Genomic DNA, 27,578 nt, shown 5'->3' with positions numbered 1-27,578 from the left:
GGAAAAATATTTCTGGAGAAAAAAATGTTCTCTCCCAAAAGGTAATATTTAGAGTTCAAGAGGGTTTTACTAAAAATTTTAAGGAAACCGAAAAATACTATTTTTCTATTTTTCTGGGTTTTTTTTTTTTTTTTTCTGTTTGCCATAAGGAGGGTCTCTCAATGGGAATAGCATACAAATGAAACATGGACATTATATAAGCCAGCCAACTTCTGTATAATATACAATTAAGTAAACTATGAAGTCCTTGGAAAATGTAAATGTTTCCAAACTAGCCGAACCAGAGAATCATGAAAACTGTACATTGATGTGTTTCTAGTCTACCCCCAAATTTACTTTTCTGTCCCCAAAGCATGCTTTTTCCTCTTCACATGACTCTTCTAAAATCTGTCACCTATGCCTAAGAAAACAAAAGTGTGGAAGAGTCTATCTCCCTCCGGGGTAGCCACATGCACTGTATCAGGCTGCCATATGCTGTGTTTGAAGATGGGGGCGGGGGTGGGGGGGTGCCTGATTAGCTCAGTCAGTTAAAGGTCCAATTCTTGATTTTAGCTCAGGTTATGATCTCATGGTTCTGTTCGTGGGGTCGAGCCCAGTGTTGGGGCTCCATATGGGCCTACTTGGGATTCTCTCTCCCTCTCTCTCTCCCCCCTCCTCTGTTCACACATACACATGCTGTCTCTTGCTCTCTCTCGCTCTCAAATAAACTTAAAAAAAGAAAATAGAGAGGTTTGCACAAAAGCTCACCTTGTAAACTGAGCCTTTGATAAGAATTTTGTGGGCCCCAGTCATTTTTGAAATAGGTGCTTCATTTAACAAGATGATCGTCTCTATTAGCAAAGGTTTAGGCCACGTTTACTGCTCTGCAAATATTTGCTAAGTGAATAGTTGGGAAGGCGTCGGCAGACAGAACTCTTTGCCTCGCGTCTGTCCATCCTGTGAAGCGTACAGTGAGCAATTGCACAGTCCCAGGTCCCTCATGAGAGCCCTGTTTGTGTGCCGTGGCTCCATTTCAGAGAAGCCTGATCTTCAAGTCCCCTGGGTCTCTGCTTCCCTAACTTGAAGGTGCGTCTCTTAGGCCATCTTTGTCTCCTCAGTTCTTCACAGCCAGGCTGCAGCCAGAAAGGGCTGCCCTGAAGTGTGTGATGGAGTGGGGACCCAGGACAGGCCTGTTACGGGGCTAGCCGTCCAAGGAAGCACCCAGCCAAGGAGCTAACAGTGACTCTTATTTAGCAAGCGTGTCCTTAGGTGCTGGTCGTCATGCTAAGTGCTCCACACCCGTGATCTCATCCACTCCCCTCAGCGTCCGTGAGGTAGGTCTGACTGTGCCTCTTACACACGGGCCCAGCTGAAGCTCAGGGCCCTTGCTGAGACTTTCATTTCCAGCAGAATGGCCACCCGGATCATCGCAAAGACCCTCTGATCACAAGAAACAACAATTTGTTTTTAAAAGGGAAAGGAAAAAGGAGTATGGGGATGCCAGAAGCAAGGATGAAGTGGGAAGCTAGTGCAGGAGGCACAGGGCTACTGGAAGGAGTCTGGCAGCCCTCATCTCCAGGAGCTCGATGTCTGGGGAAGGAGACAGAGAAAATCAAAATGGCAGAGCAAGGGTTCGGGGGCGAGTGCTGTGACGGAGGTCGCCCTGGGAGCCGGAAGGGCACGGAAGAGTGCCATTTCAGCAAGACTCGTAAATTCATGTTTTCCACTTAAGAAAAAATAGTTCCCAAAAGTCTCAACCTTTCATACTTAGAAAGAACTGGGCTCGGATTCCAAGACAGCTTCTCTGACCACATGACCTTGACCAACTTACTCTAGTACTTTGAGCCTCCGATTCCTTCTCTGTAAAACGAGTGTGATGGTGACAACAGTGGCTACTCCACAGAGCTGGAGAGATTCGAGGACACGTCCTTTGAAAGCATTCATTGCCAAGCATTTAGCACAACGTCCATGATCATCATCGTTGAATATAATATAAATAATAAGAATAGTAATTCCTGGCTAACCTTCCCCCAGGACTAGAGAAAAGAAAGCAGTTCTTCCAGGGCGCCACAGAGCAGAGTGTTTATAAAGAGGTAAAAGACTGGCTTCCAGGGTCTGCTCTCGCTGGTAAACAAGAGCAGGCAATAGCTAATAAAATTTCAAATTAGCCATGACTTTTCACAGCCCTTCAATTGTGCTGGCTGATTTAATGGTCAGCGTCCCTGCTCGCTGGGATTGAATAATGGAGCATTTCTGCAGAGTTATGGATGCAGCAGCTGAATCTGTCATGCTAACATCAATAGCAGAATGCAAATAACCCTCAGCTTGGGCTGTAATTATGTGTTTAAGCGACGTCTGACAGGGCCAGCGTGGGAATGTGTGATGGAGGAGATGCAAGAGAAGACAGGCGCTTTGCGAGGCAGTTAGCGGGTGTATCTGGGAGCTGGGACAGGAGCCACAAGTTAGGACCCAGGACAGCTCTGGGGTGAGGGGAGCCCTTTCCTCCACATCTCAGGATGAATCTGGCAGGTGAGCAAAGAACAAATGGCCCTTCGCTTTGATGAGCCGTGTCGTAGACTCAGGGACAGCAAGGGGAACAAGCCCTTAGTAAGCACTTACTGTTTATGGGGTACTCTGCTAGATTTGGGGGCATATACTATGTTTTCTATTTATGTAACAAACACTTATGTGGCACTTTTACAATCCTCTTATGAGACATGTGCGAAACAGAGGCCAGAGAGTTTAAGTAACTTGCCCAAGGCCACACAGTGGTAAGTTTCAGAGCCAAGATTTGGCCCCAGACAGTCTGGGCCCTGAAATCCAGGCACTTTGCAGTGTGGTGCCCTCAAGGAAGTTATAAAGTCTTGGATACCATGCAAAAGTGGGTGAGAAAGACAAGGGATTTTTGTCCCTAATTGACTAAGGGGAAAAACTGGATTTCAGGCAGGTCAGGGAGCTTGCCCGAGGCCGCAATACCTCTGAGGCTGGGAAGGGGGCCTAGGGGTGCCGCGTGGGGCACCAAATCTGGCCAGTGCAAATGCAGTGCTCTGCTGGGCAGCACCTCTGTCGTAAACCCAGGGAGACAGAAGCGAGGGAGGTATGTCAGTGATGAGGAGACTGGGGCTCGGAGAGTAAGTGCAGGAATTCATCCAGGGGTGTTCTTAGCCACAGTTCTGGGACTTGAACTTCAGCCTTGGCCTCATGATCCATCCACCATACCGCACTGTTTAAGTGGATTGAATGAAGCGGGTGGTTTCCTGGCTTTTATGGACACTGTCATTTGGTTTCATCCCCTGCTTCATTTGTTAATCCATTCCATTCTCTTTGGTTTATTTATTTAACAGCCATGTTTGAATACTTGTACTAAGTGCTGGGGACACAACAGAGATAACCAGAGCAGGATCTGTGTCCCCATGGTGGTGGGGAACCTTGCCCAAAGTCACACAGCTAATAAAGCAAGAGAGGCAGAATTTGAACCCAGGGGAATGCAAGTCCTTAGACTGTTTTCTGCCCACAAAGCACCCAGACTGTCACCCTGGGCTTTCCCTGTCCCCCACTTGGTGCAGTGGCGTCTAATCCCTGGGTTTGTTATTCTTTGTAAGCTATGCTATTGGGTGCCTGTAAAAGCACTAATGTGACCAAAAATCTGTGATCTGATTGGATTTCTTTCTTTGTACTTTGGGAAACTGGAAGCCGTAATACAATTTCCAGTCCTGAAGAAATTCGTCCATGTGGCAAAGACATTCCCTGCTAGTAGCCCCTCGGTCAGAGACCTGAAGCCAACAGGCAAATGCAGGAACTCCCTCCCGCAGAAAGCAGAGCTGGGTCTCCCTGTATTTACATGGCAGCCGGCAGAGATGCAGGAAATCACAGCGCCTCTTCCTCACCCCCAAAGCTAGTTAGTTTAAGCAAACTCTTAAATACCTCTCAAAACCATCCGCTTATCTCCACCTCCACTGTTCACTGCTCTGGTCTCAACACCCACTACCTTTGCTCTGTGCAACCTCAGAGATGCCCTCGCCACTATGGAACCCCCAGCTTCCGCTCTAGGCCAACTGGAGTCCCTTCTCCCTGTTACAGGGACGGTTCTTTCAGTGATGCAGATCAGATGATGTCACCCCTGCTTTAAACCTTCCAATAGCTCCCACCGTCCCCCGGGGGTGAAATGCAAACTGCCTGAGCTGGCCCAAGTCCCCGGCGCCTCTGCTTCGGCCAGCATCAACGGCCCCTTCCTGTGCTCGCCCCTCACCTTCTGAGCTGAGTGTAGCAGCTCAGACGTTCAGTATGTTCTCTCACCTCTGGGCCCTCATGTAATTCCTTCAAATTTAAGGAAACAACAACAAAGAAACGCATGTCACACTGTACTCTTGCTTGTCCGTCTCTCCTGTTAGGCTAGTGGGAGCAGATCTGAAGTGCCTGGATCCCCTTGGTCCCCGGCAAAGGCCTTGGCTTTTGTCAGGCACTTAAAGTTTTCCAGCAAGTGGCAAATAGGGAAGCACGTGAAGGCACTGTGGACAAACGTGGCTGGTGGGACGTAGCACCGTCAACTTCATGCTCTGTCTCCCCTGCAGATGGCTTGATGGACTGCATGGACCCCGATTGCTGCCTCCAGCCCCTCTGTCACGTCAACCCGCTGTGCCTGGGCTCCCCCGACCCTCTGGACATCATCCAGGAGACACAGGCCCCCGTGTCCCAGCAGAACCTGCACTCCTTCTACGACCGCATCAGGTTCCTCGTGGGCAGGGACAGCACACACATCATTCCGGGAGAGAACCCCTTTGATGGAGGGTGAGTCCGCTGGGCCTCAGATCCAGCCATGACTGTCTGCGGGAGAACTGAATCGCCTCGAGGGCCATGTTTGGGGTGGGTGGGAGGTGGGAGGAGGCCAGAAGGGTTCTTGATGGAATGTCAGGGGAAACAGAGAAGCAGCCTCAGGTACCCACATTTAGAAAACTGCTATCCCAGGCATTTGGAATTTTAATGAGCAAAGTTTTGTTGTTCCCGCTGGGTGATAGATGGAGAGAGTGAGAAATCAAAGGTCCAAAGGGAATCTTGGATCAATACTCTCTTTGCAATCAGCTATTACTGATTCTGCAGGCTCCAGACGAGCGGAAACCCTTTAACGCTGTTCAGCCTCAGAGCTGCCGTCCAGAAGGCTGTGGGGGTGGGGGTGCCCCCACTGGCATCTCAGGCCATCTGCCCATGCATTCCTTCACAGGTGTTCAGTTGTGTCCCCTACTGGACAGTTTTTTGCTGCAGTCCACTCTGTGCCAGATCCCGTGCTGGAATCACAGAGGTGAATAGAGCACAGTCCCTGCTCATTGGTCGCTTACAGTCCACTAAGGGGATGAAAAGAGCCCCGGTGTGATAGGGCAGAAAGAAATGTGCCCCCAGGGTACTCTGGGAACACAGAGGAGATAATCCTGGGTGGGGGGAAACCACTACTTAAGAACTGAGTCTTAAAGATGAGAAATGGTTCTCTTGGCCAGGGAAGGAAGGGTGTTCCAGGGAGAGGGAACAGCTGTGCAGAAACCAGGGGCCTGAAAAGGCACAGAAGCCAGCATAAGATAGCTCTCTGTTCTCTGCTCCCCAGACCAGCGTCTGTGAATGAGACATAGTATCCAAGAAGGAGCTACTTACAAGAATTTCTTTTGACCATCTTCCAATATAGGGACATCTCTTTCTCTAGGAGTCAGCACAGTTCAATTCAGCAGTTACATAGTGTGTCCCTTCTATGTCCGTGACTTCCATGCCAGAGAGTTCCAGCCCTGCAGGGACAATGGGCTGTAATGAAGGGTAGGAAGGTTGAAGGCCATCCTCAAGTTCTGTTTCAAGGGGGAGATCAGCAGTTGGGGTGCCTGGGTAGCTCAGTTGGTTCGGCATCCGACTCTTGATTTCATTTCAGGTCAAGACCTCATAGTTTGTGAGTTTGAGCCGAATTGGGCTCTGTGCTGACAGTGTGCCTCCTTGAGATTTTCTCTCTCTCTCCCTCTCTCTCTGCCCTTCCTCTGCTCTCTATCTCTCTTTCTCAAAATAAATAAATAAACTTTGAAAAATTAATAATGAAAGGGGAAATCAGCAGGCCTTAGTCATCAGTTGGGCCTGAGGAATGCAGGAAAAAGAAGTCTCTTACTCAGAGGCCTCGGGAGATAGATGGTGGTGCCTTCTCCATCAGGCTGGGGACCTGAGAGCAGCAGGAAGGTTGGGAGCAAGGTGATGACCTCCATCCTGAGCACGCTAAGGGCAAGGAAGGGACACACCTCAGTAGGACCCCCAAGACACGTTCATAGTTCATAAGCAGTTCTGGAGCTCACACGGACGTTAGAGTTATCGATCTGGGAGCCAGCAACAAGCAGGAGTCAAGACCAGGAGCGCACAGCAGTCTGCTCCAGGAGAATGTGTGAGGGGAGAAGAGCAGGGACTAAGAAGGAATGAGGGGAAGCCACCCTGGGAGGTGGCGGTATCATCCCCAGAGTGTAACTGGGAATGCAAGGAGAAGGCCTCTCTACCGGGACGGGAAGGAGCCCTGGCTCTGGGCTTCACGCCGCAGGCCTACCCAGGGGGTCGGCGGTGGGGGTGGGGTCCAGGGCATGGCCTCCCACTGCCCCAGCCCCCTCCCCACAAGGACAGGATGGGGAAGGTGAGGTGGGGGAAACACTCCAAGCCAGTGGAAGAGGCATCACAGGAGTGGGTAAAAGCATTCAAAGTGTAACCTCGTTAGAGATGAAAATGCTTGCTGTTCCAACAAATCTGTCATCTTACCCACAGAATATTGAGAACCTCAGAGGTCAGATAACCTTCCCAAGTTCACAGGCTGGTCAAGTGACAGAGCCAGGAGCTGAGCTAGAGAGAGGAGAAACCTACTCATTGATCTTGGTCAGAAACGCTGCTTTTGTCCCTGGGTAGGAAGCTTCCCGCTCTTTTATTCAGTTGCGTGATTTTGTCTGTGTGCTTGTGGGCCTTCCCGTGGCAAGCGTTCTTTTAATCAACCGGAGGTTTGAAGATTATTCCTACCAAGGGGAATAGTCCTTGCTCAGCCTTTCTTTAGCGGACCCATTATGGGATCTGAATAGGACTGTGGCCGCTTGGCTGCCCGTGGCTGCTGTGCCTAAGGAGTGCCCTGACCATGCCATCCTGGTCGGTGCCAGCAGGGACCATGTCCCCTGCATGTCTTCTGGTGATGCACCAAGCCTGCTGCTTACGTGCCACAGATCACGGCGGGACCCACACGGGGATTTCAGGATGTTGCTCTGGCGGGTCTGACCTGCCTGAAGGTTCCTGTCAAGCAGGGAGCTTGAGAAACCCGTACCGGGAGAAATGGGCCTCCGAGCATGAGGGAAGAGTGTAGGCCTCGGAGTCAGGCCAGTTTGTGTTTCACACCCTGGCTCTGCCACCGCTGGATCCGTGGCTCTGGGCAAGTGACTTAATAAAACGAATATGTGAATGTCTCCCAGCCCTCTAAAGTGAGTCCTCCAGGAAGGGAACACATCTCACTCATTTTAGCGCTCAGTAGATGCTCAAAACAAATACGCATACTTACTGCCTTGAACAATGAAGGAATGGAAGAAAGGAAGGAGAAAGGGAGGGATGGACGGAGGAAGGATGGGAGGATACATTATCTATTTTCCTTAATTTGGGACTGAGGATTCAGAGTCCAGGGAGGTTAAATCATCTGCTAAAAATCATATTACAGATGAGCAGCAGAGGCAGGAGAAGTCGGCTCCCAGATCATTGTTTATGGATCTGTCACCTTCAGTTAAACTACAGATGCTTTGAAGGCAGAGACCATTCATCTCTCCAAACCTGTCATACTTAGGGCAGGGCCTGGAATATGGGATTCACTCTACAAATGAATGGGTAAATAGAACCTTCTAAATGTTACTGTGAAAATTCCTTTTAGCTAATATTTGCCACATCGTTATGTCTGTGCTCCTCGCTGGTCTAGATTCACAAGGAGCAGCTATCTATCACTACGGAGTATCTCCAGACAGATTTTTATGTAAAACAAGCCCAAGCTGGAAACATGAGGCATCAGATGCTTTTCTCGTTGGACTGCCCACAGGGTATTCCGTTTTCTGATCTGGGCCAGCAATTTAGTGCTCATGTGCATAGTTGGAATAAGTGAAACACCTGACACCAAGTTTGGGTTGTTGCTTACTTTCCTTCCCCTCGTGTGAAGGAAGGCAGCTTGATAGAAAGTGCTAGAAAGTGCCCAGAGTTTGAATCGTGGCTTTCCCTCCCACCAGCTCTGTGTGGCCTTAGAGGAAACGATGTAACCTCTGTGCATGGGCCTCCAATTATAAGTTGGCAATAACAGTGACTATTTCGTGAATGCCATTGAAAGGGTTAACTGAAATAAAGCATCTGGCACAGAACTTGGTACCTAGGAGGTCAGTAAATGGTAGGTTTATGGCGGTGGCATGGCCTAGTGAAAGAAACACAAGCTTTGGAATCAGAAAACTGGATTTAAAGTCTGTTACATCCACTTTCTAGCTGTGTGACCTTGGGCAAATTCCTTAACCTCTCTGAGCTTCAGTTTCCTCATCCGTAAGAGCCGGGTAATAATGTCTACAGAGTTGCCAGGAAAATTAAATGAATGAAAAAAAAAAACACACACACACACACACACACACAAAAACAAAGTACATACAGTTGTAACCTGATACCACACAAAAAACGCCTGCTAATTCGAAGATGATGACGGTGGTGGTGGTGATGGTGTGAAAAAGCGCTTCCCACTCCACTTTTTTAACTGGAAGTACAGCTTGATAGTGACCTGCCCTCTAGGGACGTCCAGCAGGCACCGAGAGAGGAGCGAGGTGTTGCATCCTTATTTGAGGAAGGGAAGAGGCAGCCTTGTGCCAGCCTGCTGTCAGCTGCAGTCCTTGTCAGGGAGGAATCCGGTGGCACTTCTCCAGAGAGGGGGGTTTCTGATGGGCAGGCGGCCCCGACCTGGTGGCTGTGTGCAACAGTAACAAGGCCAGGGCCTGACAGAAAACCCCACACTCTCCTGCACCCCGTATGCTGTGGCACAGCTTGTACAGTCCGCGTGCGAGTCCGTGGAACAGGCTTCACGATGCAGGCTGTCACCCAGAGACCCGGCAGCATCGCTGAGCCCAGCAATGACAGGCAATCCCAGAGATGCTGCTCCTTCAGGCTGCAGCCTCCCAGCCCGGAGGCTCCTGACCCGGGGCCGAGTTAAGAGCAGGAGGTTCTCCAGAGCCACGGCTGACACGTGAGGGGTCCCTTACGTTTCTGTGCAGCACCTCTGCTGGCGTCAGAGGCCCTGGGGCGGGGGGGGGACCTCAGGGGAGGATGAACAGCAGCGCTTCGGCAAGCGAGGGCCCCAGCCAAGCAGAGTAGGCGCTCAGCTGGGCTGGACTCCTTGGAGGAGAGCACAGAGCTGGACTCAGAACTGCAGCAGAAGGACGGCCAGGAGGACTTGGAGTAAGGAAGGCCTCCTGTGGCTCTTCTGTGTCCCCAGGGCAGGTGTTTTACACAGGTTTAATGAATACAGTAGCTCTACCTGACGTTCTGCCTCTGTCGTCCTCAACTCCACGTAAGCGATAGAGATGTGAATGGCTTCAGCTGATCGAATGTGGGTCTAAAGTAGGAGGGGACAGAGCAGACAGGAGAACCGCCATCGCCAGATTAGATGGCTTGAAGACCGACTTTCTTTCCCAGCCTGGAGGCCCACACCCTATCCGCTCAGTGGAGGCCCTCACCTGGAGTCACGGGGAAAATACAGTGTAGGGTGCCCTCTGCGTGGGAAGGAAGGGGCCACTCAGGTCTGTAGGTGGATGATGGATCCCCAACTGACCGTCCATACAGGGAGGGCAGGTAACAGGACCCAGAGTGTGGAGCTTGGAGCCAGATGGTTGGAAAAAGGAGGGAAGCAGGAGACGTTACTTCCTCAGAGAACACTCAAGGCAGCTCTGTCTGTATGACACAACTTTAGATGCATCTCCTCTTGGGAGGGACAGGCTGGACATAGGGCAGACAGATCCCTTCAGCAAATAGTTGTGGATTGCCAATGCCAGACAGGTTAGCAGATTATAGGAAGAGGTTCTGACAAAAAAGAATCACCCCTGAGTTACTTGAATATCAGTTCACGGTGTGTTTGAAGATGCTGTATTGATGAGAGAAACGTGATGTTCTCAAGCCTTTCTGGGCCCCTCTAAGTCTAATAGGTTATCAGCTCACTCAGGTGAGGAAGCTGGGTAGGGGAAGTTGCCATGAAAATCAGCTGATGGGACACACTGAGCCCAAAGAGAAAAGACTTGAGGAGTCAGGGGACTCAGAAAAAGGAGGGATGGATGATAAGGTCATTTATCACAAAGGAGGCACAGGATCATGTGCTACAGAGAGGGTCAGACCCTATGGAGAGGGGACACGGGGCAGGCCCAGAGGGGAACAGAGGTGCCACACAACACAAGCTCTGCTTGGTAAATACTGCTCTGCGCAAGGCCTGCAAGAAAAAGATTCGCATCTATGCCCTCTTACCTTGAGGGCACGTCGTGTGTCCCATACTGTGTTAGTTGTTGAACCCCTGGCGCCAAGCACAGAGGTTGGCCCAGACTAAACCACACAGATCGCAGAATGAATCAGCCAATCAGCCAGTGCTGAGTGCCTGAAGAGAAGTAGAGACAGAGCGTCCCACGAGTTCAAAAGCATGGCCATCACTCCCGCTGCACACCTCAGGGCTGCGTCTGGAAATGAATGAACAAACCAGCAGGTGAACTAATGAGCGAAGCTTCCGGCACGACGTGGCCTTTAGCCTGAAACAAAGATTTTAGTGAGGGTGGTTGGCCATTAAAACATTATTTATTCCACTTCAGCTCGCAACAACGCATTAGTGCATCATGAAATCAATGTAGTGAGTCGAAACTATTTTTTTAAAAAAAGTAAATTTAGACGGAAATGGGGTACAGTGGAATGGAAAATATTAGTGCAGCACCGTGACGAGGATATGTATTGCACGAAACGTGGTTGTCCGTATGTTTGCACGTGCACGCTCCTGAATAAACTGCATTGCTTAGTGTTGGCTTCAGTTGAACAGGACTTAAAAATGCATTCTAGACTGAGGAACCAGCATGACTTTCTGGGATAATCAGAGAATTGAGAGAATTTTAATGTGGCTGGAGCATAATGATGGTGATACTGTTTTCTAAATCCAAAGTCAAGAGACGTTCTCTAACCTTTGAAATCAAGATGGTCTTAGGAAGTCTGGGGTATATGATCCTGGTGTACAGAAGGGGCGTGTGGGAGAAGGAAGAACATAGGGAACTGTGCAGCGAGACAGATACAGAACTGAGAAAGGTCAGCCCCTCACCTGTTCACTAGCCAGAACAGAGTTTTTCATCTCAGGACCTAAAACTGGCTATAAAGAGAAGTGAGATAACCTTGGTGCCATGTAAGTCTTCAGAATTTCCTTCAGATCCTTTATAAAGACACAAAGTTTCAGGGCACCTGGGTGGCTCAGTTGGTTAAGCATCCAACTCTGGTTTCCGCTCAGGTCATGATCTCACAGTTCATGAGTTCGAGCCCCACATTGGGCTCTGTGCTGACGGTGCAAAACCTGTGTGGGATTCTCTCTCTCCCTCTCTGTCTGTCCCTCCCCAGCTCATGCTTGTTCACTCACTCTCTCTCTCTCTCTCTCCTTCAAAATAAATAAACATTTAAAAAGAGAAAAAGAGACAAGGTTCCCAGGAATTTTGAAAGCCAGGGTTTCCAAGGGGGGAAAAAAAATAACAGGAGGGAAAAAAGATCATGTCTGCACCATAATCTTTTCTCAGCGCACTGCAGACATAAAGCGACATGCAAGGATCAGTGGCAGAGCAGTTACAGAAAAGCACTTACGTGCCACCCCACCCGCATCCCCCAGCCCCAGGCCTTCGACAGCCCTCAGCCAGCCCTCAGAGAGGCTGAGCAGTAGAGACCATCTAATGGAGCTCAAATAAACACCAGCTTCCTGACAGCTGGCTTCTGAGTGAATTTATTATTGAATTATACTCCTGCGTTTCAGAACAAGCTGAGCTGACAGGCTACCCCATCAGTTTAAGGAGAGGGGGGCAGGGAGAAAGACAATGATGAATTACCCTGACGGAAGATGGAAGAAGGGAAGGATCCTGCTTCCTCCAAAATGCCAGCCATTATATATTATTCATGTTGGTTTTTAAAAAATCCCTCCCCACATTGAAATGAATGTTTATGATGATAAAGCAACTAGGTGAATTTAATTCAGGATGCAGGCAGCAACTTCTCACATCATCCTGATGAGCAGCTAACAACTCCTCCTCTGCCACTTGATCATCCCTTTATTGATTTCAAAACCGAATTACAATCTCTGTTTGCTTGGTAGCTTGAGCCGGTTCCTAGCTGTCCATCACAGGAGGCATTAGCAGAGGATGCTGTGCTTAAGCGAGAACCACCCGGGGTCTTTGTGGGGAGGGACTGCATTCAAGTCTTCCGGCAAATGAGAGCAAACGACCTTGGGCGAGCAAGGCTCCATTTCCTCATCTGTAATGTGGGGCTACCAATTCCCACCCTGCAGGTTGTTTGGAAGATTAAATGAGTTAAAACACCTGAAAGCCTGATGGCCGGCATGTAGCACACATTCAGTAATGACACCTAACGTTTACCAAGAATGTTCTGTGTGTCAGCATTGTTGGAAATGGTGTGTACATTTCCTAAGTAGTAACACCTTTACATCTCCCCCCAAACCAGATGACATAGGGACTTCATCAGCCTTCTTTTACAGATGGGAAACGGAGGCACAGAGAACTGAGCGACCTCACCAAAGACACAGGGCTCGTAAGTGGCAGGGCCAGCAGGAAGCCAAGCCGAATGCCTCTGGAGCCTATGTGCCGAGCCTCCGTTCCCTGCCTGGTCCTTTATATTGCCATCTCGGCATCTTCAGTTCAGAAATCCGTACAGCATGATTCTGCTACAACTCTACAACCCCGGCTTGCCCTGACTTTCTATCTCATACTGTACAGCGTGATGTAAAGAGGATGTGCAAGAAGTCTGTGTGCTTCAGAGCACCAGCCTCAGAGGCAGGTAGCCTGGGCTTGCATCCCGGCCCCACCCTTTGCTAGCTGTTACGACCTTGAACAAGCCTCACTCTATGCCTCACTTTCTCCATCTGTCATATGAGGATAATAACCCATACCTCATGGGGATGTCTGAGGATTAAATGAGATGTAAAACACTTATGTGTCAGGGCAGTACGCATTCAATAAGTGTTAGTGGCCCTTGTCCACTAATAGCAAGAGTTAGCATCAGCGTTAGCAAGGACATTAGTATCTGTATAGGTTTTAGTGTCACTGTGAAAACTGGGAGAAAAATGAGGATCTGAGCCAGAAGCCTATTAGTGTAGTTATAGAATTGATGCAAATGCCGTAGCACCATGGCAGGTAGAGGTGAATGGACCTTGAGATCATCAGGTAGAAGAGGAAACTTTGAGGTCAGAGAAAGCTCTTGGCTCAGCAGGGTAGGAACAGGACTCTCCTGAGTCCTAAGCGAGGGCTCTCTCAAGCAGTAATTCTAGTGTTTATAAATCAGGGACTTATGACACCCTGATAAATTTCGAGCAACAAGAAGTAAAAACATTGGAAAGCCATGCATCGCATTACTAAGACTGGCCTCAATGGAGTTCTTAGGGTCAGGACTTATCAAATACCTCTGCAGTGAGTCTAACCAGCCCTCCAGTCTGATCCTGGAGGCATCAAAAGTTGGCTACAAGTGAGCCCCGCAGTGCTGGGCTGTGATGGGCTGTGATGTGGACAGAAGCTGCTACCTCAGGACAGTGTTCTGGCAGAAGAGAGAGCTGTGCCCACCTGCCTCCCCTGCCTCTGCCTTCCCCTCCCCCGCCTCTGCCTCCCTCTTCCCCTCCCACCCCGGCAGGACCCCGCACATCCAACCTGTAGGCCTCTAGCACCAACCCCAATCCAAAGAGAAGGCGTAGAGCAGCCCCAGCTGCTCAGTCTCAGGTCCTTCAACTGCTCGCTATCTGACCATTGGCTTACCAGCTCTGCGATGCGGGTTTCTGCCCTGGCCCAGAATCCTAACCTCACTTTCTGTGCCCCAGTTCCTGAGACGAGCAACCCAGGACCCCTGCCACCCAAGGACTCAAGTCTTTCCTTCTCTTGCCAGGCTCCTACCCTTGCCACATCTGGTCCTGGAGCTCCATCCCTGCTCTGCTCAGGAACTTGGGCATTATTGCCTGGTAACACACAGGACATCCACATCCAGCCACCCCTGGGAGCCACCTCATCATGGCTATGCCCCTGTCAGATCCTCCTCCCCTGTCCCTTGAATGACTGTTGACTTTAAACACCACCTGTCAATTGCTGTATGCCTCAGACTCAGTCTGCTGAGTGGAGTTTCTGCATGCCCCTTTCTGCATCTCTGCCCAGCATTGTCCCCAACCTAGGAAGTGAGTCTAAGTATGGTCCATCCCTATCTCCCCTTTCGGAGTGAAACAACAGAAGTCTCCCTTTTCCAGGAGAAAGCAGAACCTGTCCTGTGCTCTGACAGGAAGACAGGACACACAGTCCCTGAATGGACTTGTACACCGAGAGACTCTGTGTGGAGTCACACTTTAGCAGAGGTGCCTCAAGTTTTTCTAACAGCACAAAGCATCTCCTAAGAATTCTTAGAAGCAGGCCTCTTGATTCGAAGCACAGAGAACAGCCTTTTGGGACATGTCTCATACCTTCCATGTCCCTGTCCCCACTCTTTCTAAGCAACATCCCAGGCAGGAGACTTGCTCCTCCAAAATGATCTCCACTGGCCAGCCTCTGTCAGGACTGTTTCTCCTTTGCCACAGCCAATGGATTCGTTTCTGTGACATAGAGTGTTATGAATAGTCAAGGGCTCTGTTCTCGTGTGCACCTCTGTCAGCCAGCAGAATATTCCAGAGGGCTCCTGTGGGAGATGACTCAGCCCGAAGCATCAGCATTCAGCAGTCAGGTGGCCTACGAGCTTGGGTGATCTGAGCTGCAGCCTGAAAGCTCATGCTCCCTGAGAATCTGAAGGACTCAACAGCCGCATGAAGCCAGGAGGTCACAGAATGGTGGCTTCTGGGCTCTGCAGGAGGCACAGCCTGGGGGCTTAGGAGACACTAACAGTTGCCAGACCATCTTGTCACTAGATGCCCCCAGGTGGTGTCAGGGCACTATAGCAGACCTGTCAATGTCCCAGCCTTGATGTCTGATAGAGAGGATCCCTGCCCAGCTCCAGACATCACATACCTCACCTATAAATGAGGGGCTTGGATTCAGTCCCCGCAAGGAACTTTCTTAGCTGAAAAATTAAATTTCTGTTAATCTCAAGAAGATTGTGGATTTCCCCTGCTATCTGCCTAGACATATACAAAATAGTCTGAGAGAAGAAGCTTTTTGTGAATGAACTGGAGTACTTCCCTGTGATGTTTATTCCATATACCCAGCAGGTGATCTGGAAGCCTCTGGTAGAGTCTGAACTGAACCCAATTCCAAATGGAAGAACAAAAATCAGGGTACATGGGCAGAGCCTGGTGCTCGATTCTAGCTGTGGGAAAGTTTGTAGGTCATGCTGGCATGACCTGGGAGGCAGCATCCCTTTATTTTTATTTTATTTTTTTTTTTAATTTTTTTTTTTCAACGTTTATTTATTTTTGGGACAGAGAGAGACAGAGCATGAACGGGGGGAGGAGCAGAGAGAGAGGGAGACACAGAATCGGAAACAGGCTCCAGGCTCCGAGCCATCAGCCCAGAGCCTGATGCGGGGCTCGAACTCACGGACTGCGAGATCGTGACCTGGCTGAAGTCGGACGCTTAACCGACTGCGCCACCCAGGCGCCCCGGCAGCATCCCTTTTTATCCCATACTTGTTATACTTCCAGATATGACGATTTTTTTTTTTTTAAATGATGATATTCATTCCAGAATCTGAGTTCCTCAGACACGGAGATTGTGTCTCATTTATTGTTAGTTATTCAACTGCTTAGAATACGATAGGAAATAAAACAGAAACTACAGGCATTGCCCTCCTGCAGTTTCCATAAGTAAATAAGAAAATGGATAAATAAATACTACCCAGCACTGTGTCCATCTAGTACATAGTAGGTGCTCAATTAAAGATCCAATAACTGAACCCTATTTTTATTTATCAGACCTCTGTCTGAGTTTCTCTTCCCTCAACCCGTATTTATCCTTTCCTTTGGGCTAATTGAAATAACTATACTCATTTTTTTTTTTTTGCCTTCATCATTTTCTTTCATTCATTCATGTGATATTCATTTATTTCTTTCCTCAACATTTACTGAATGAATCCTATACACCTAGTCCTGTGCTGGGCACTGGACTTAAAAGGTGGGAAGAACATGGTTGTTACCCTCAAAGAACTGGCAATCTAGAAAAGAAGATGAGATGTTTGAACTAGCGAATACACTTTAGTGGGATGAACATATTGTGTTTTGTTCACTAAAGCAGAGAGTGCCTTCTTTGTACTGGGGAAATAAGGAAGAGCTTCACTGAAAAGCAGACCTTCAAGGAGAGGTTAGTAAGAATGAGAAGGACATTTGAGGCAGATGAAGTAGCATAGACAAAGGCAGAGAGGCATGGAAATGCATGCCAGGACGACGATATGAGACGTAAATTTCACATGGCAGCAACACAGGATATGAGAATGGCAAAACGGGACATAGCCTGCAGAGGCCAGCAGGGGTCAGATCCTGAAGGATCTTAAATGCCAAGCTGAAGGGGCGCCTGGGTGGCGCAGTCGGTTAAGCGTCCGACTTCAGCCAGGTCACGATCTCGCGGTCCGTGAGTTCGAGCCCCGCGTCGGGCTCTGGGCTGATGGCTCAGAGCCTGGAGCCTGTTTCCGATTCTGTGTCTCCCTCTCTCTCTGCCCCTCCCCCGTTCATGCTCTGTCTCTCTCTGTCCCAAAAATAAAATAAAAAAACATTGAAAAAAAAAAAATTTAAAAAAAAAAAAATGCCAAGCTGAAGACTATGGGCTTTGTCTGGAGACAGTGGGATACTGCGGAAAATGACTTGTATAGCACAGAGTTTCTGGTGCTATGGTAAAAGAACAGTGATAAAGTTTGGGCAGTTGGGGAGCTCAGATCTACACGGTGCCTGAAGAGAAGATCGAGTCCAATTCCCTGCCCTCCAATAAGTCAGGAACATCAAAAGTTAAGTGATTAGATCAAGTTCTATCATTTTTGGCCTAAGGTCAGTGAAAGAAACCTAGGAAGAGCTTTGAAATAAGTGAAAAAGAATGAAGCACAGCTAGAAGGTAACTTTTGAATATAATAATCGATAGCATATTGAAGATTATTTCATTAAAAGAAATCACAAACACACACCACTGTAACTCTAGCACAGTACCCTGGTCCCGAGATGGGTGCCCAATGTGGTCCATGAGGTACAGGGAGTGTCTACCTGTATTGACTTTTTACCTTAAAAAGTCATGTTTTAGTCAATGTTTTAGTCATATAGGACACTAGGTTTTCACTCATTTGCTCCCTTGGTCCCAATGTTAGTTGGTAACAAGGTGTTCTTAGAGAGACAGTGAACCTGTGCTGGTTGATTCTGGTGTATTACAACATGACTGCAGAGTGTGTGTGTGTGTGTGTGTGTGTGTGTGTGTGTGTGTGTGTGTGTGTGTAAAATCTAGTTTCAAATAAACCTACGCATAAAATGGTCCGGTGCCATAGAAAGACCCTTGTAGAGTAACTGCAGATCAAGGACAATACAGTGTGAGTACAAGCAAGCAAACAAACAAAACAAAACAAAAATGGCAGAGCTGTTACTTCTAGTATAGTCTTCTCAACTCTGCTATCAAGTGAAAACCAATAAGGTTCATTTTCATCAGATCGAACAGACAGGTAACCAAGATTCAAAGTTTTCAAGAATCTAAAAAATGTTAATCCAAAGACTCAGCATTATCAAGAAGACTATTTGAAATACAGGCATGCCTCAGAGACATTACAGGTTCCATTCCAGATCACTGTAGTAAAGCAAATAGTGCGATAAAGGAAAGCAAGTGAATTTTTCATTTCCCAGTGCATATAAAAGTTAGATTTAAATTCTATTATAGACTATTAAGTGTGAAATATAATTATCTCTTAAAAACAATGTACATACCTTAATTCAAAAATAACTTCATTGCTAAAGAATTCTAACCATCATCAGAGCTTTCAGTGAATCATAATTTTTTTTTTTTTTTTTTTTTTTTTTTTTTTTTTTTGCTGGTCAAGGGTCTTGCCTTGATGCTGATGGCTGCTGACTGCTCAGGGTGGTGGTTGCTGAAAGTTGGGTGGCCGAGGCAGCTTCTTAAAACAAGTCAACAATGGGGGCGCCTGGGTGGCTCAGTCGGTTGAGCATCCAACTCTTGATTTGGGCTCAGGTCATGATCCCAAGGGTCATGGGATCAAGTCCTGCATCAGGTTCCACACTGGGAGTGGAGCCTACTTAAGATTCTCTCTCCCTCTTTCCCTCTCCCGCTTACACTCTCTCTCAAAAATAATAATGCTAATGATGACAAAAATGAAGTTTGCCACATTGACTGACTCTTGCTTGCAAGAACAATTTGTCTGTAACACGTGATGCTGTTTGACAGCATTTTACCCACAATAGAACTTCTTTCAAAACTGGAGTCCATCCTCTCCCACCTGCCACCGCTTTACAAACTAAGTTTCTGTTATATTGTAAATCCTTTGTGTCAGTTCAGCAATCTTCACAGCATCTTCACCAGGAGTAGATCCCATCTCAAGAAAACACTTTCTTCGCTCATCCATGAGAAGCCACTCCTCATCTGGTCAAGTTTTATTATGAGATTTGCACTAATTCAGCTATGTCTTCAGGCTCTGCCTATAATTCTAGTTCTCTTGGTCTTTCTACCACATCTTCAGTTACTTCCTCCACTGAGGTCTTGAACCCCTCAAAGTCACCCGTGAGGGTTAGAGTCCACTTCTCCCAAATTCCTATTCATGTTGATATTTTGACCTCATAAATCACAAATGTTCTTCAAGGCATCTAGAATGGTGAATCCTTTCCAGAAGGCTTTCAATTTACTTTGTCCAGACCCACTAGAGGAATTTCTATCTATGGCAGCTATAGCCTTATGATATGTATTTCTTAAAATAATAAGACTTGAAAATCAAAATGACTCCTTGATCCACGGGCTGCAGGATGGACGTTGCGTTCGCGGGCATGAAAACAACATTCATCTCGTACATCTCCATCAACGCTCTCAGGTGACCAGATGCATTGTCAGTGAACAGAAATATTTTGAAAGGAATCTGTTTTTCTGGGCAGTAGGTCCAAACAGGAGGGTTTAAAATATTCAATAACCATGTTTTAAACAGAGTGCTGTCTTCCAGGCTTTGATGTCCCATTTATAGAGCACAGGCAGAGGAGATTCTTAAGGGCCCTAGGATTCTCAGAGTGGTAAGTCAGCACCGGTTTCAACTTCAAGCCACCAGCTGCATTAGCCCCTAACAACAGAATCAGCCTGTTCTTTGAAGCTTTGAAGCCAGGCGCTGACTTCTCCACTCCAGCTATGGAAGTCCTAGATGGCATCTTCTTCCGATAGACGGCTGTTTCATCTCCATTGAAAATCTGTTGAGTGTAGCCACCTTCATGAGTTATCCTAGCTAGATCTTCTGGATAACTTGCTGCAGCTTCTCCATCAGCACTTGCTGCCTCGCCTTGCACTTTCGTGTTACAGAGACAGCTTCTTTCCCTAAATCTCATGAACCAATCCCTGCTAGCTTCCACCTTTTCTTCGGCAGCTTCCTCACCCTCTCTCAGCCTTCAGAGAATTGAAGAGAGTTAGAGCCTTGCTCTGGAGGATTTGGCTTTGGCTCAAGAGACTGTTGTAGCTGGTTTGATCTTCTATCCAGACTACTCACACTTTCTCCATACCAGCAATAAGGCTGTTTTGTTTTCTTATCATCGTGTGTTCACTGGAGGAGCACTTTTAATTTCCTTCACGAACTTTTCCTTTGCATTCACAACTTAGCTAACTATTGCATGAGTCCTAGCTCTCAGCCTACCTCAGCTTTTGTAACGTGCCTTCCTTACTAAGCTTAATCATTTCTAGTTTTTGGTTTAAAATGCTGGAACACTTAGGAGCCATTTTATGGTTATTAACTGGCCTAATTCCAATATTGTCGTGTCTCAGTGAATAGAGAAGCCTGAGTAAAGGGAGAAAGACAGGAGAGCAGCTCAGGAGAAAGACAGGAGCAGTCAGAACATACCCAACATTTATCCATTAAGCTCACCATCTTACATGGGCATGGTTCATGGTGCCCCGAAACAATTATAGTAGTGATATCAAAGTTCACTGATCACAGATCACTATAACAAATAAGATAATAATGGAAAAGTTCGACATGTTGCAAGAATTACCAAAATGTGACACAGAGACATGAAGTAAACACATGCTGTTGGAAAAATGACGCCAATAAACTTGCTTGTTACAAGGTTGCCACAAACCTTCAGTTTGTAAAAATGCAGCATCCGTGAAGCACAATGAAAGGAAATGTGCCTGTGTGCATTTTTATCCATTAAACCTTGCACTAACTGCATATGATTAGTATTAGCTAATGACGGCTGCACATGTGTATAATTTATTAATAAATATAAAGACATCCAAAAAGCCTGCTCAAAAATGTTTACAAAAAAGGTGTAGACTCAAAAAGAGCCTTAAGAGCCCTTCTCTGGTGATGTGAACTCTGATTTTTTGAGGCAGCTAAAACAAATTGAGATTCTCGATTACTTGGGTGTGTATGTATGCCAGACGGTAAGTAGTTTGAGAGGTGAAGTGACTTTCCCAGAGTTCTCATGGATAATAAATGATGAGTCCTTAGACTTTCTTTTCTCACCTTCCCAGTGAGAAGTTTAAAAGTTTAGGAGGAAGGTCTCTTCTAACACATTATGACCAGTGGGTTCCCAAGAATTTGTTTACAGGTGGAAGATGTCAGGCTAGAAAAACTAGTGAAGGAAACTGAGGCAGAGCCCTGAGATGGAAAGGCAGAAAGAGAGGCCAGCACAACAGCTAGTGTGTCCAGGCTGGAAGGAGGGTCTCGGAGGCTACAGTGTGGATAAGGTCAGGCTTGGACAGAAACCCCCTTGCTGGGGTGGTTTGACAGGCCCATGAAGTGGGTTTCTCATTTGGGCCCAAGTAAGGTTCTTACAAGATGTTGAATAAAGTCTAGGAGATGCTGGGAAGATCGCCAGTCAATCAGCAAGAGCTAGCAGACAACAGTTTAAGGGTTCTTACAGGTCAGGCATATAAATCTGTCTAAAGTATGTAATACAGAGGAGTGATTTTCATAAACGAGTGGCACGGAGTATCAACTTTAAATCAGAGAGGAGCTAAAGTTACCTTTTGCCACCTAGATCCCAAGTGATGATTCCTTTCTCCTGAATACCAGTTTCCTTAGCTGTTCTCATTTAATAACTAAAAAGTTAAAGCTGCAGCTTTTCTCCCTTCATCTTCCTTTATCTGCATGCATAGTAGGCATTGAATAACAAATCTGACTTAATTTCCAGCATTCGTTTTTTGTGTTCCTTTTTTTTTTTAAGTTTTCGAAAAAGAGGTACAGATAGGAGGCTATAGACTCAAGGTAGAAAGACTGCAAGCTGAGATGGCGTGGATCCTCCAGGGGAAGGAACGCAGCCTTGGGATGCAGTTTGGGCTGATCAACTAAAAAGGCCCAGCCCCTCCAGCCCTCGGTTCCTTGGCCATATCCCCATCAAGGTCAAGTAGCTCTGAGTTCTCAGGCGTCACCCCCACCCCCTTCAGTGACAGAAACACATCAGTTCTTTATTCGTTCAATGAATAATTTATCAAGAGCTTACTCTGTGCTATGCATTCAGATTCCAGGGCAAATACCAGTTTTAGTGGAGGCTCTCTTTTGCCCACTTAGACATGAACATCAGTTATGCCCAATGCTAAGAATATAGCGGTGAAGGAGATGTGGCCCCTGTCTTCAAGGAGCTCATGGGTCTGCCTGGGAGGAAGATTGCCCCAGTGGTTTTACGGAAGTAGGCCAGAGGGGTGGGAGTGCGGGGTACCACTCGATGGATGCAGGTGGGTTTCAGGTGAACAGGATAGGTAGAAGTTTCCATAGAGAGCGAACAGTTCAGAGGTAAGTATCAGGATTGTATGAACTCCATGAAGATTCTAAAGCTAGGGATGATAGGGCTACTTGAGCTAGAATGGGTAGCACTATATTAAAACCATTATACATATTTTTTAAAGATGATTTCTTGTCAACTTAGCTAGCATAGAGGGTAGACAGTGTGCTCTTGACTTCAGGGGTAGTAGATTCCCGTGATTTTCGCTTACATACAACACCCAGTGCCCATCCCAAGTGCCCTCCTCAATGCCTATCACCCATTTTCCCCTCTCCTCCACACCCTCCCCCCCATCAACCCTCAGTTTGTTCTCTGTATTTAAGAGTCTCTTATGGCCTGCCTCCCTCTCTGCTTGAAACTACTTTTTCCCCTTCCCTTCCTCCATGGTCTCTGTTACGTTTCTCATTCTTAAACATGCATTGGATTCTATTTGACATCAGGATGGGAAAAACTTCAGCTACATGGGCCGCTGAGAATGGAGGTCCAGAGAGGTCAGATGATTCTCCAAACTCCTATAGTTAGTTACCAGAGTCAGAAGTAGGAACCGACTCCCTGCCCAGGGTGCTTCCCAGCCCATCCCCTACCCCGCCTCCTTGACTGACAGTTGAGGTTAGCTTCTTATTTGCTTGATTTTGTTTCGAGGTGTTTCTGTCTCTCCAACAGTTTCCCCTCTTGACTCCCAACCTGGCCGCTGTACTCAGGAAGCAGTCAGGCAGATCTTCCTCCTCACTGGTGTCAGCAAGGGCACCTCAGTCAGGCCCTGAGCGTGATTGGACTAATGCCAGCTCATTTGATGCGCACCCCCACCCCCTTGGCCTGGCACGAGCGCTCCTTCCTGGCAGAGTTCACTCAACCTAATTGCCTGTTTTGTGCCCCAGCTGCCTGACATATGCCAAACCCATGTGTTGATTCACTTATGTCAGAGACAGCTACACTCGAGCATTTCAGGTTGGCTCTGGTGAGCTCCAGCAAGCAACCAGGGATAGCAATTCCCGCATTTAAAATCCCCTCATCTAACACAGTACACAGTGCCTAGCTTATTAAGTAGGTGCCCCGGTTTTTTAATTAGAGTGAATTTTAGTGGCTGCAGGTACCTAAAATAGTAGTAAGAGTAAAGATCTGGAAGTCAGAAGTCCTAGCTTTGAGTGTCCACTCAGCCAGTTTTTTGCTCTATGACCTTGAGCAAGTCATTCCTTTCTGAGCTTCAAGTACTTGATCATTTCTCCCCTAATAGACACTCAGGGAGCAATGTCCGTGCTTGCCCTAGCCCCAGGGGATGTGGTCAGAGCCCTCCTCTGACTCGCATGCAAGCATGTAAGACAGCTATGTAAATGTGAATGATAGAATTCTGTGACTGTCACGGTCATGGAGAGATCCTTGGAAGTATCTAGGGGAGCCTAGAGGAAGAGGTGATTAGTTGTGCCAGGAAGACTTGGTATCAACCTCACTGAGGTGATGACAGCTTAGATGGGACCCTGAGGACAAGGAGAAAATAATACCCCAAAACTCGGTTATGCCCAGATAGTGACCAAAGGAAAGCAAAACCTGTCAAATATAGGACTGGTGAGAGGAGGGCCATATGAAGCAGCCGGAAAGCCAAGTTTGTGATAACACTTTGCACCCCATGTTACTGACTTCTTGCCAAGGTGTGGTCTTCCGTTGTAGAATTTCACGGTCCGAGCATTAACTAGTTGTCAGCCACATTGACCCTTAGTGTGGGGTCTGTTCCCGTGGCATACAGAAGCCGAGGGCTCATGCCCGCTTACGAGAACTGATTGTTAAATGTTCAGGAATTTTGCAGGCTAGTTTTTGAACACTACTCTTATGAAAAAATAAAGTGTGTGAAATTAAAATTAAATAAATTTTATTAAAAACAAAGATAATCAACACTCATCACTTCCTAATTATTTTACTATATTCCACTATTCTCGTTCTCCTAAGTTTATTAGGACTCTTGTGTCTTGTGGAGGAAGGACTTGGTAATAGGGTCCTACTGTGCATCTCTTCCCAAGTCTGGGTTCAGTGACATCTCGTTAATAGCATGAAATCGGCCAGGGTGGAAGTATTTACACCACGGAAATAGGCAAACGCTACCAATGAAAGCTATTTTTCTTTTGAAAGCCAAGTATTAAATGTTTACCAGTATACCACGGGTGGTATCCATTCAATAAATGGGATGAAGGGAGAAAGCATTTGGAAGCCCAGGACGCACATCTTTTCACACCTCCCTGGACAAAAAAAAAAAAAAAAAAACACAGCATGAGACACATTTCAGAGGCCTCCACAGAGCCGACTTCCCCCATCTCCTTTGTCCCAGAGAGGGCTTCGTGTTAAATTGGGTTTTCTTGACAACTGAAAATCATGGTTAAACAGGAGGAGGATGGAAGTGTTTTTCTCCAGGACCTAATTCCTGAGCCAAATGCCTGTTTTGGCAAGAGGCCTCTGTGGTGTCCAGGGGTACAGGGAGTCAACTTAATCTTCTCCAGAACCCAAGCAACCCACGGGACCCTGGGCTAAAATTACATCTGCTCTGGCTGGCCGAAGTGAAGGCTACATGATAGCCAAACGGTGCTGATTTAACATTTCCCAATGATCAGGAAACCTCCAAAGACAGATCAGTCAGAGGAGGCTGGCCCGCATGTGTATGAGGGGCAGCAGCCAGGGCAGCCCCCAAAAGGAAACCATCCCCGGAGGGCTGGTTGCCATCCAAGCAGAATCTGAAGGCACATATGTCAGGACAAGGCTGGACAGTCGCCAGCACCAGGATGAGATCTGTTAGTAATTCTTTGGAAGGACAAAGTTCCAGCAATAAGAAATTCAATTTTCCTCCATTAAAGAAGGCATCTCTCAGTACCAGCTGAATACAATTGATGGAATAAATCTTTCCCATTAGTGGAGAGATAATTTCACATAAATGTATTGGGAGACCTTCAGAGCAGGACTGAGAGTCTTTGCTGAGCCTCACCGCTTAACTTGTTTGTCGTGTAATTGCATTTAGACCAAGGGCCTCGGAAGGAAACCGCTGACTGAATTAGCATTAACCAGATTGGGTGTAGTGAGGTGAGGTGAGGTGAGGTGGGGTGGGGTGGGGTGGGGTGGGGTGGGGTGGGGTGGGCGGGGTGGGGGAGGGGAGCTTGATGCATTGTGGGTAGTTGTTCTTGCCTTCTGAAAGGACAAGCTGACACTAGTGAGACCAGCTGCTTACAAGCCTGGTGTTAATTGCTTTTCTCATCAAACAGAGAAAAGTTTATCACTCTAGGAAGGTAGAGATGTAAGTACCCAATGAGGCAGAGGCTGTTTGAGATCCCTTTTTTATGAATGCCCATAGGTCTCATCAGTAGCCCTTCTCCAAGCCAGAAAAAAAAGCCATCTGAACAGAGGCAGATGGAAAAAGTTGTCTGGATACTCACACCTGGATATTCGCCTCAGATCTGGCTTGTCAACCAGGGCTGTCTCCCCAGTGCCCTGATGCTTTAGGATGTTGACACCACTGAGCACCTCCTTTTTCTCCCGTTGCCAGTGGTAAACAGAATGGTCTAAGTTGGGCCCGGAGCTGTGAGCCCTGCATGTGAGGCTTGGCTCTGCCACTACCCGCTGCGTGACTTGGGGCAAATAACATAACCTCTGTGGAACCGTTTCCTCTTCTTCCACCAACTCACTGATTTTCCAACAGGCTTTTCTCTGGCTTCTCCAGAGACATAAGAATCCAGAGTTGCCTTCAGAATCACTCCAAACCTCTTATTTCATCTAGAGAGATGTGGTTTCTGCTTTCCATGTTGCGGTCCTTATAAAATATCATCTGGTGAAAAGGTTCCATTTCTGATGTATTTCTGATATATTTGAAAAACCATCATTCTAGATGATCTCTAATTGCCCCACTTATTTACTCAATCCACCATTGTTTTAAACAACGACCTAGTACTTATTAGGCATTTCCAGGCACTACAGACAGAAGAAAAGGAGTAGTCCTTGACCCTGCCCTCAAGGAGCTCACGATCTAGTGGAGAGGAGGACTGTGTGCAGTGTGGCAGCGTATCTGGGTGTTTGTGTCAGGTTTTGGAAGGAAGTGACTAGTCTAATTAGGGTCATCAAGACAGACTTCAGGGAAGAGGTGTCATTTGAAGCCGAGTCATAAAGGATGAGAGTGTTGGGGGAGGGGTGCTGGAGTGACACTGAGGCAGCTGGGAGAGCACTGCACGGACACAGAGGCTTAGGCAACACGTGCCTGACAAGTTGGGGGGAAACAGATGGTTTGTTGTCTGGGATATAGAGGGTGAGTGGGAGCGGGGATATTATTGGGAGATGGCGACAGGTTCCAGAAACCACTCCAGGGGGATGCTTAGCATCTGCCCTTCTGCTGTTTCTAAAGCCAGACGAGAGGATGTACTCTCTATCCTGTTCACTTTCTCGAGAGTATGTCCGCTTCCGCTATGTCCATTAGTGACAATAATAGCCACTGTCATTCATGGAGCTTGCTCTGAAGAAACAGAGTTTCAAAGAGCGGTCACATACTTTTGCAACTTTAGAGAGCTAGAAAGTGGCAGAGTCAAGAATTGAACCCAAGTCTCATGATTCTGGATTCTCAAGCGTAACTCTGTAACCCGGCTGCTAACTCTGCTGCTGGTGTAGCCCTCTTGTATCAGTTTATCCCCTTACTGCATAACATAGAATCCTTAGAAAATGACGTTCTAGTAAGGTATCTACAAACATCTCCCAGTTATAACCCTTTAGAGGACACTTTGATGCCTTAAATTGAGTCAATATGAAAAAAAGAAGAATATTACTCCTCTTGAGTAAATACAGCGAGCCCCTGGGTGCCCAGATATGGCTGAGCGGCCTGCCTTCTGTCTTCTGACCTCCAAGGCTTCCCTGCCATCCAGGGTTCTAAACGTGAACAGTAGATGACGTCATTCTCTCTTCTCTACCCACAGGCATGCGTGTGTCATTCGTGGTCAAGTGATGACATCAGATGGGACCCCACTGGTTGGTGTGAATATCAGCTTCGTCAATAATCCTCTCTTTGGATACACAGTCAGCAGGCAAGATGGCAGGTAGGAGACCTTTTGTAGAGCAGGGTTAGTGAAGGTCCTGTTCTCGTGGTCTTGCCACGTAGCTGCTGCTGGAATGGCAATGTGCAAACAGAACGGGACCTGAATTCAGAGGCCTAGCTCTGCCACTCACTAGCTGTGAGACCTTGCACCTGACTCTGGCCTTAGTCCCTTTGGCTAGAAATTAAGCAGTCTCTTCTCGTTTGGTTCTCAGAGCAAGCATAGGGTACCTTATACATGTTATCCTGCTCAATGGCTTATAATATAAAGCACTGGCACATGGACCACTTTCCTCAGACCAGACAACTCCAGAAATGTTCGTATTCCTGCTGTGTGCTTTCCATCTACAACTGCCTAGGTCTGTGGAAGCCACTGGGTGATGACAGAACTCTGCCCCTCGGATCCCCGCGAGAACA

At 47.4% G+C, this 27,578-nt stretch overlaps 1 protein-coding gene across 15 annotated transcripts in view; it reads left to right on the top strand.

Annotated features, from left to right (window-relative positions):
• Positions 1 to 27,578, top strand: part of TENM4 (teneurin transmembrane protein 4) — a 2,941,751-nt gene that overhangs the window by 2,840,941 nt on the left and 73,232 nt on the right. For all 15 annotated transcript variants that reach the window (XM_086678435.1, XM_086678426.1, XM_086678434.1 and 12 more), the window contains 2 exons: positions 4,551 to 4,767; positions 27,046 to 27,165. In XM_086678435.1, the coding sequence (XP_086534561.1) occupies positions 4,551 to 4,767; positions 27,046 to 27,165 (337 nt within the window). The remainder of the gene's footprint in view (positions 1 to 4,550; positions 4,768 to 27,045; positions 27,166 to 27,578) is intronic.

This window comes from Puma concolor, chromosome D1 (assembly GCF_028749965.1).
Source record: "Puma concolor isolate L17-30 chromosome D1, mPumCon1.1.hap2, whole genome shotgun sequence".
Lineage (NCBI taxonomy): Eukaryota > Metazoa > Chordata > Mammalia > Carnivora > Felidae > Puma > Puma concolor.
The sequence above is the reverse complement of the archived record's forward strand: the minus strand, read 5'-3'. Positions and strand labels throughout refer to the sequence as shown.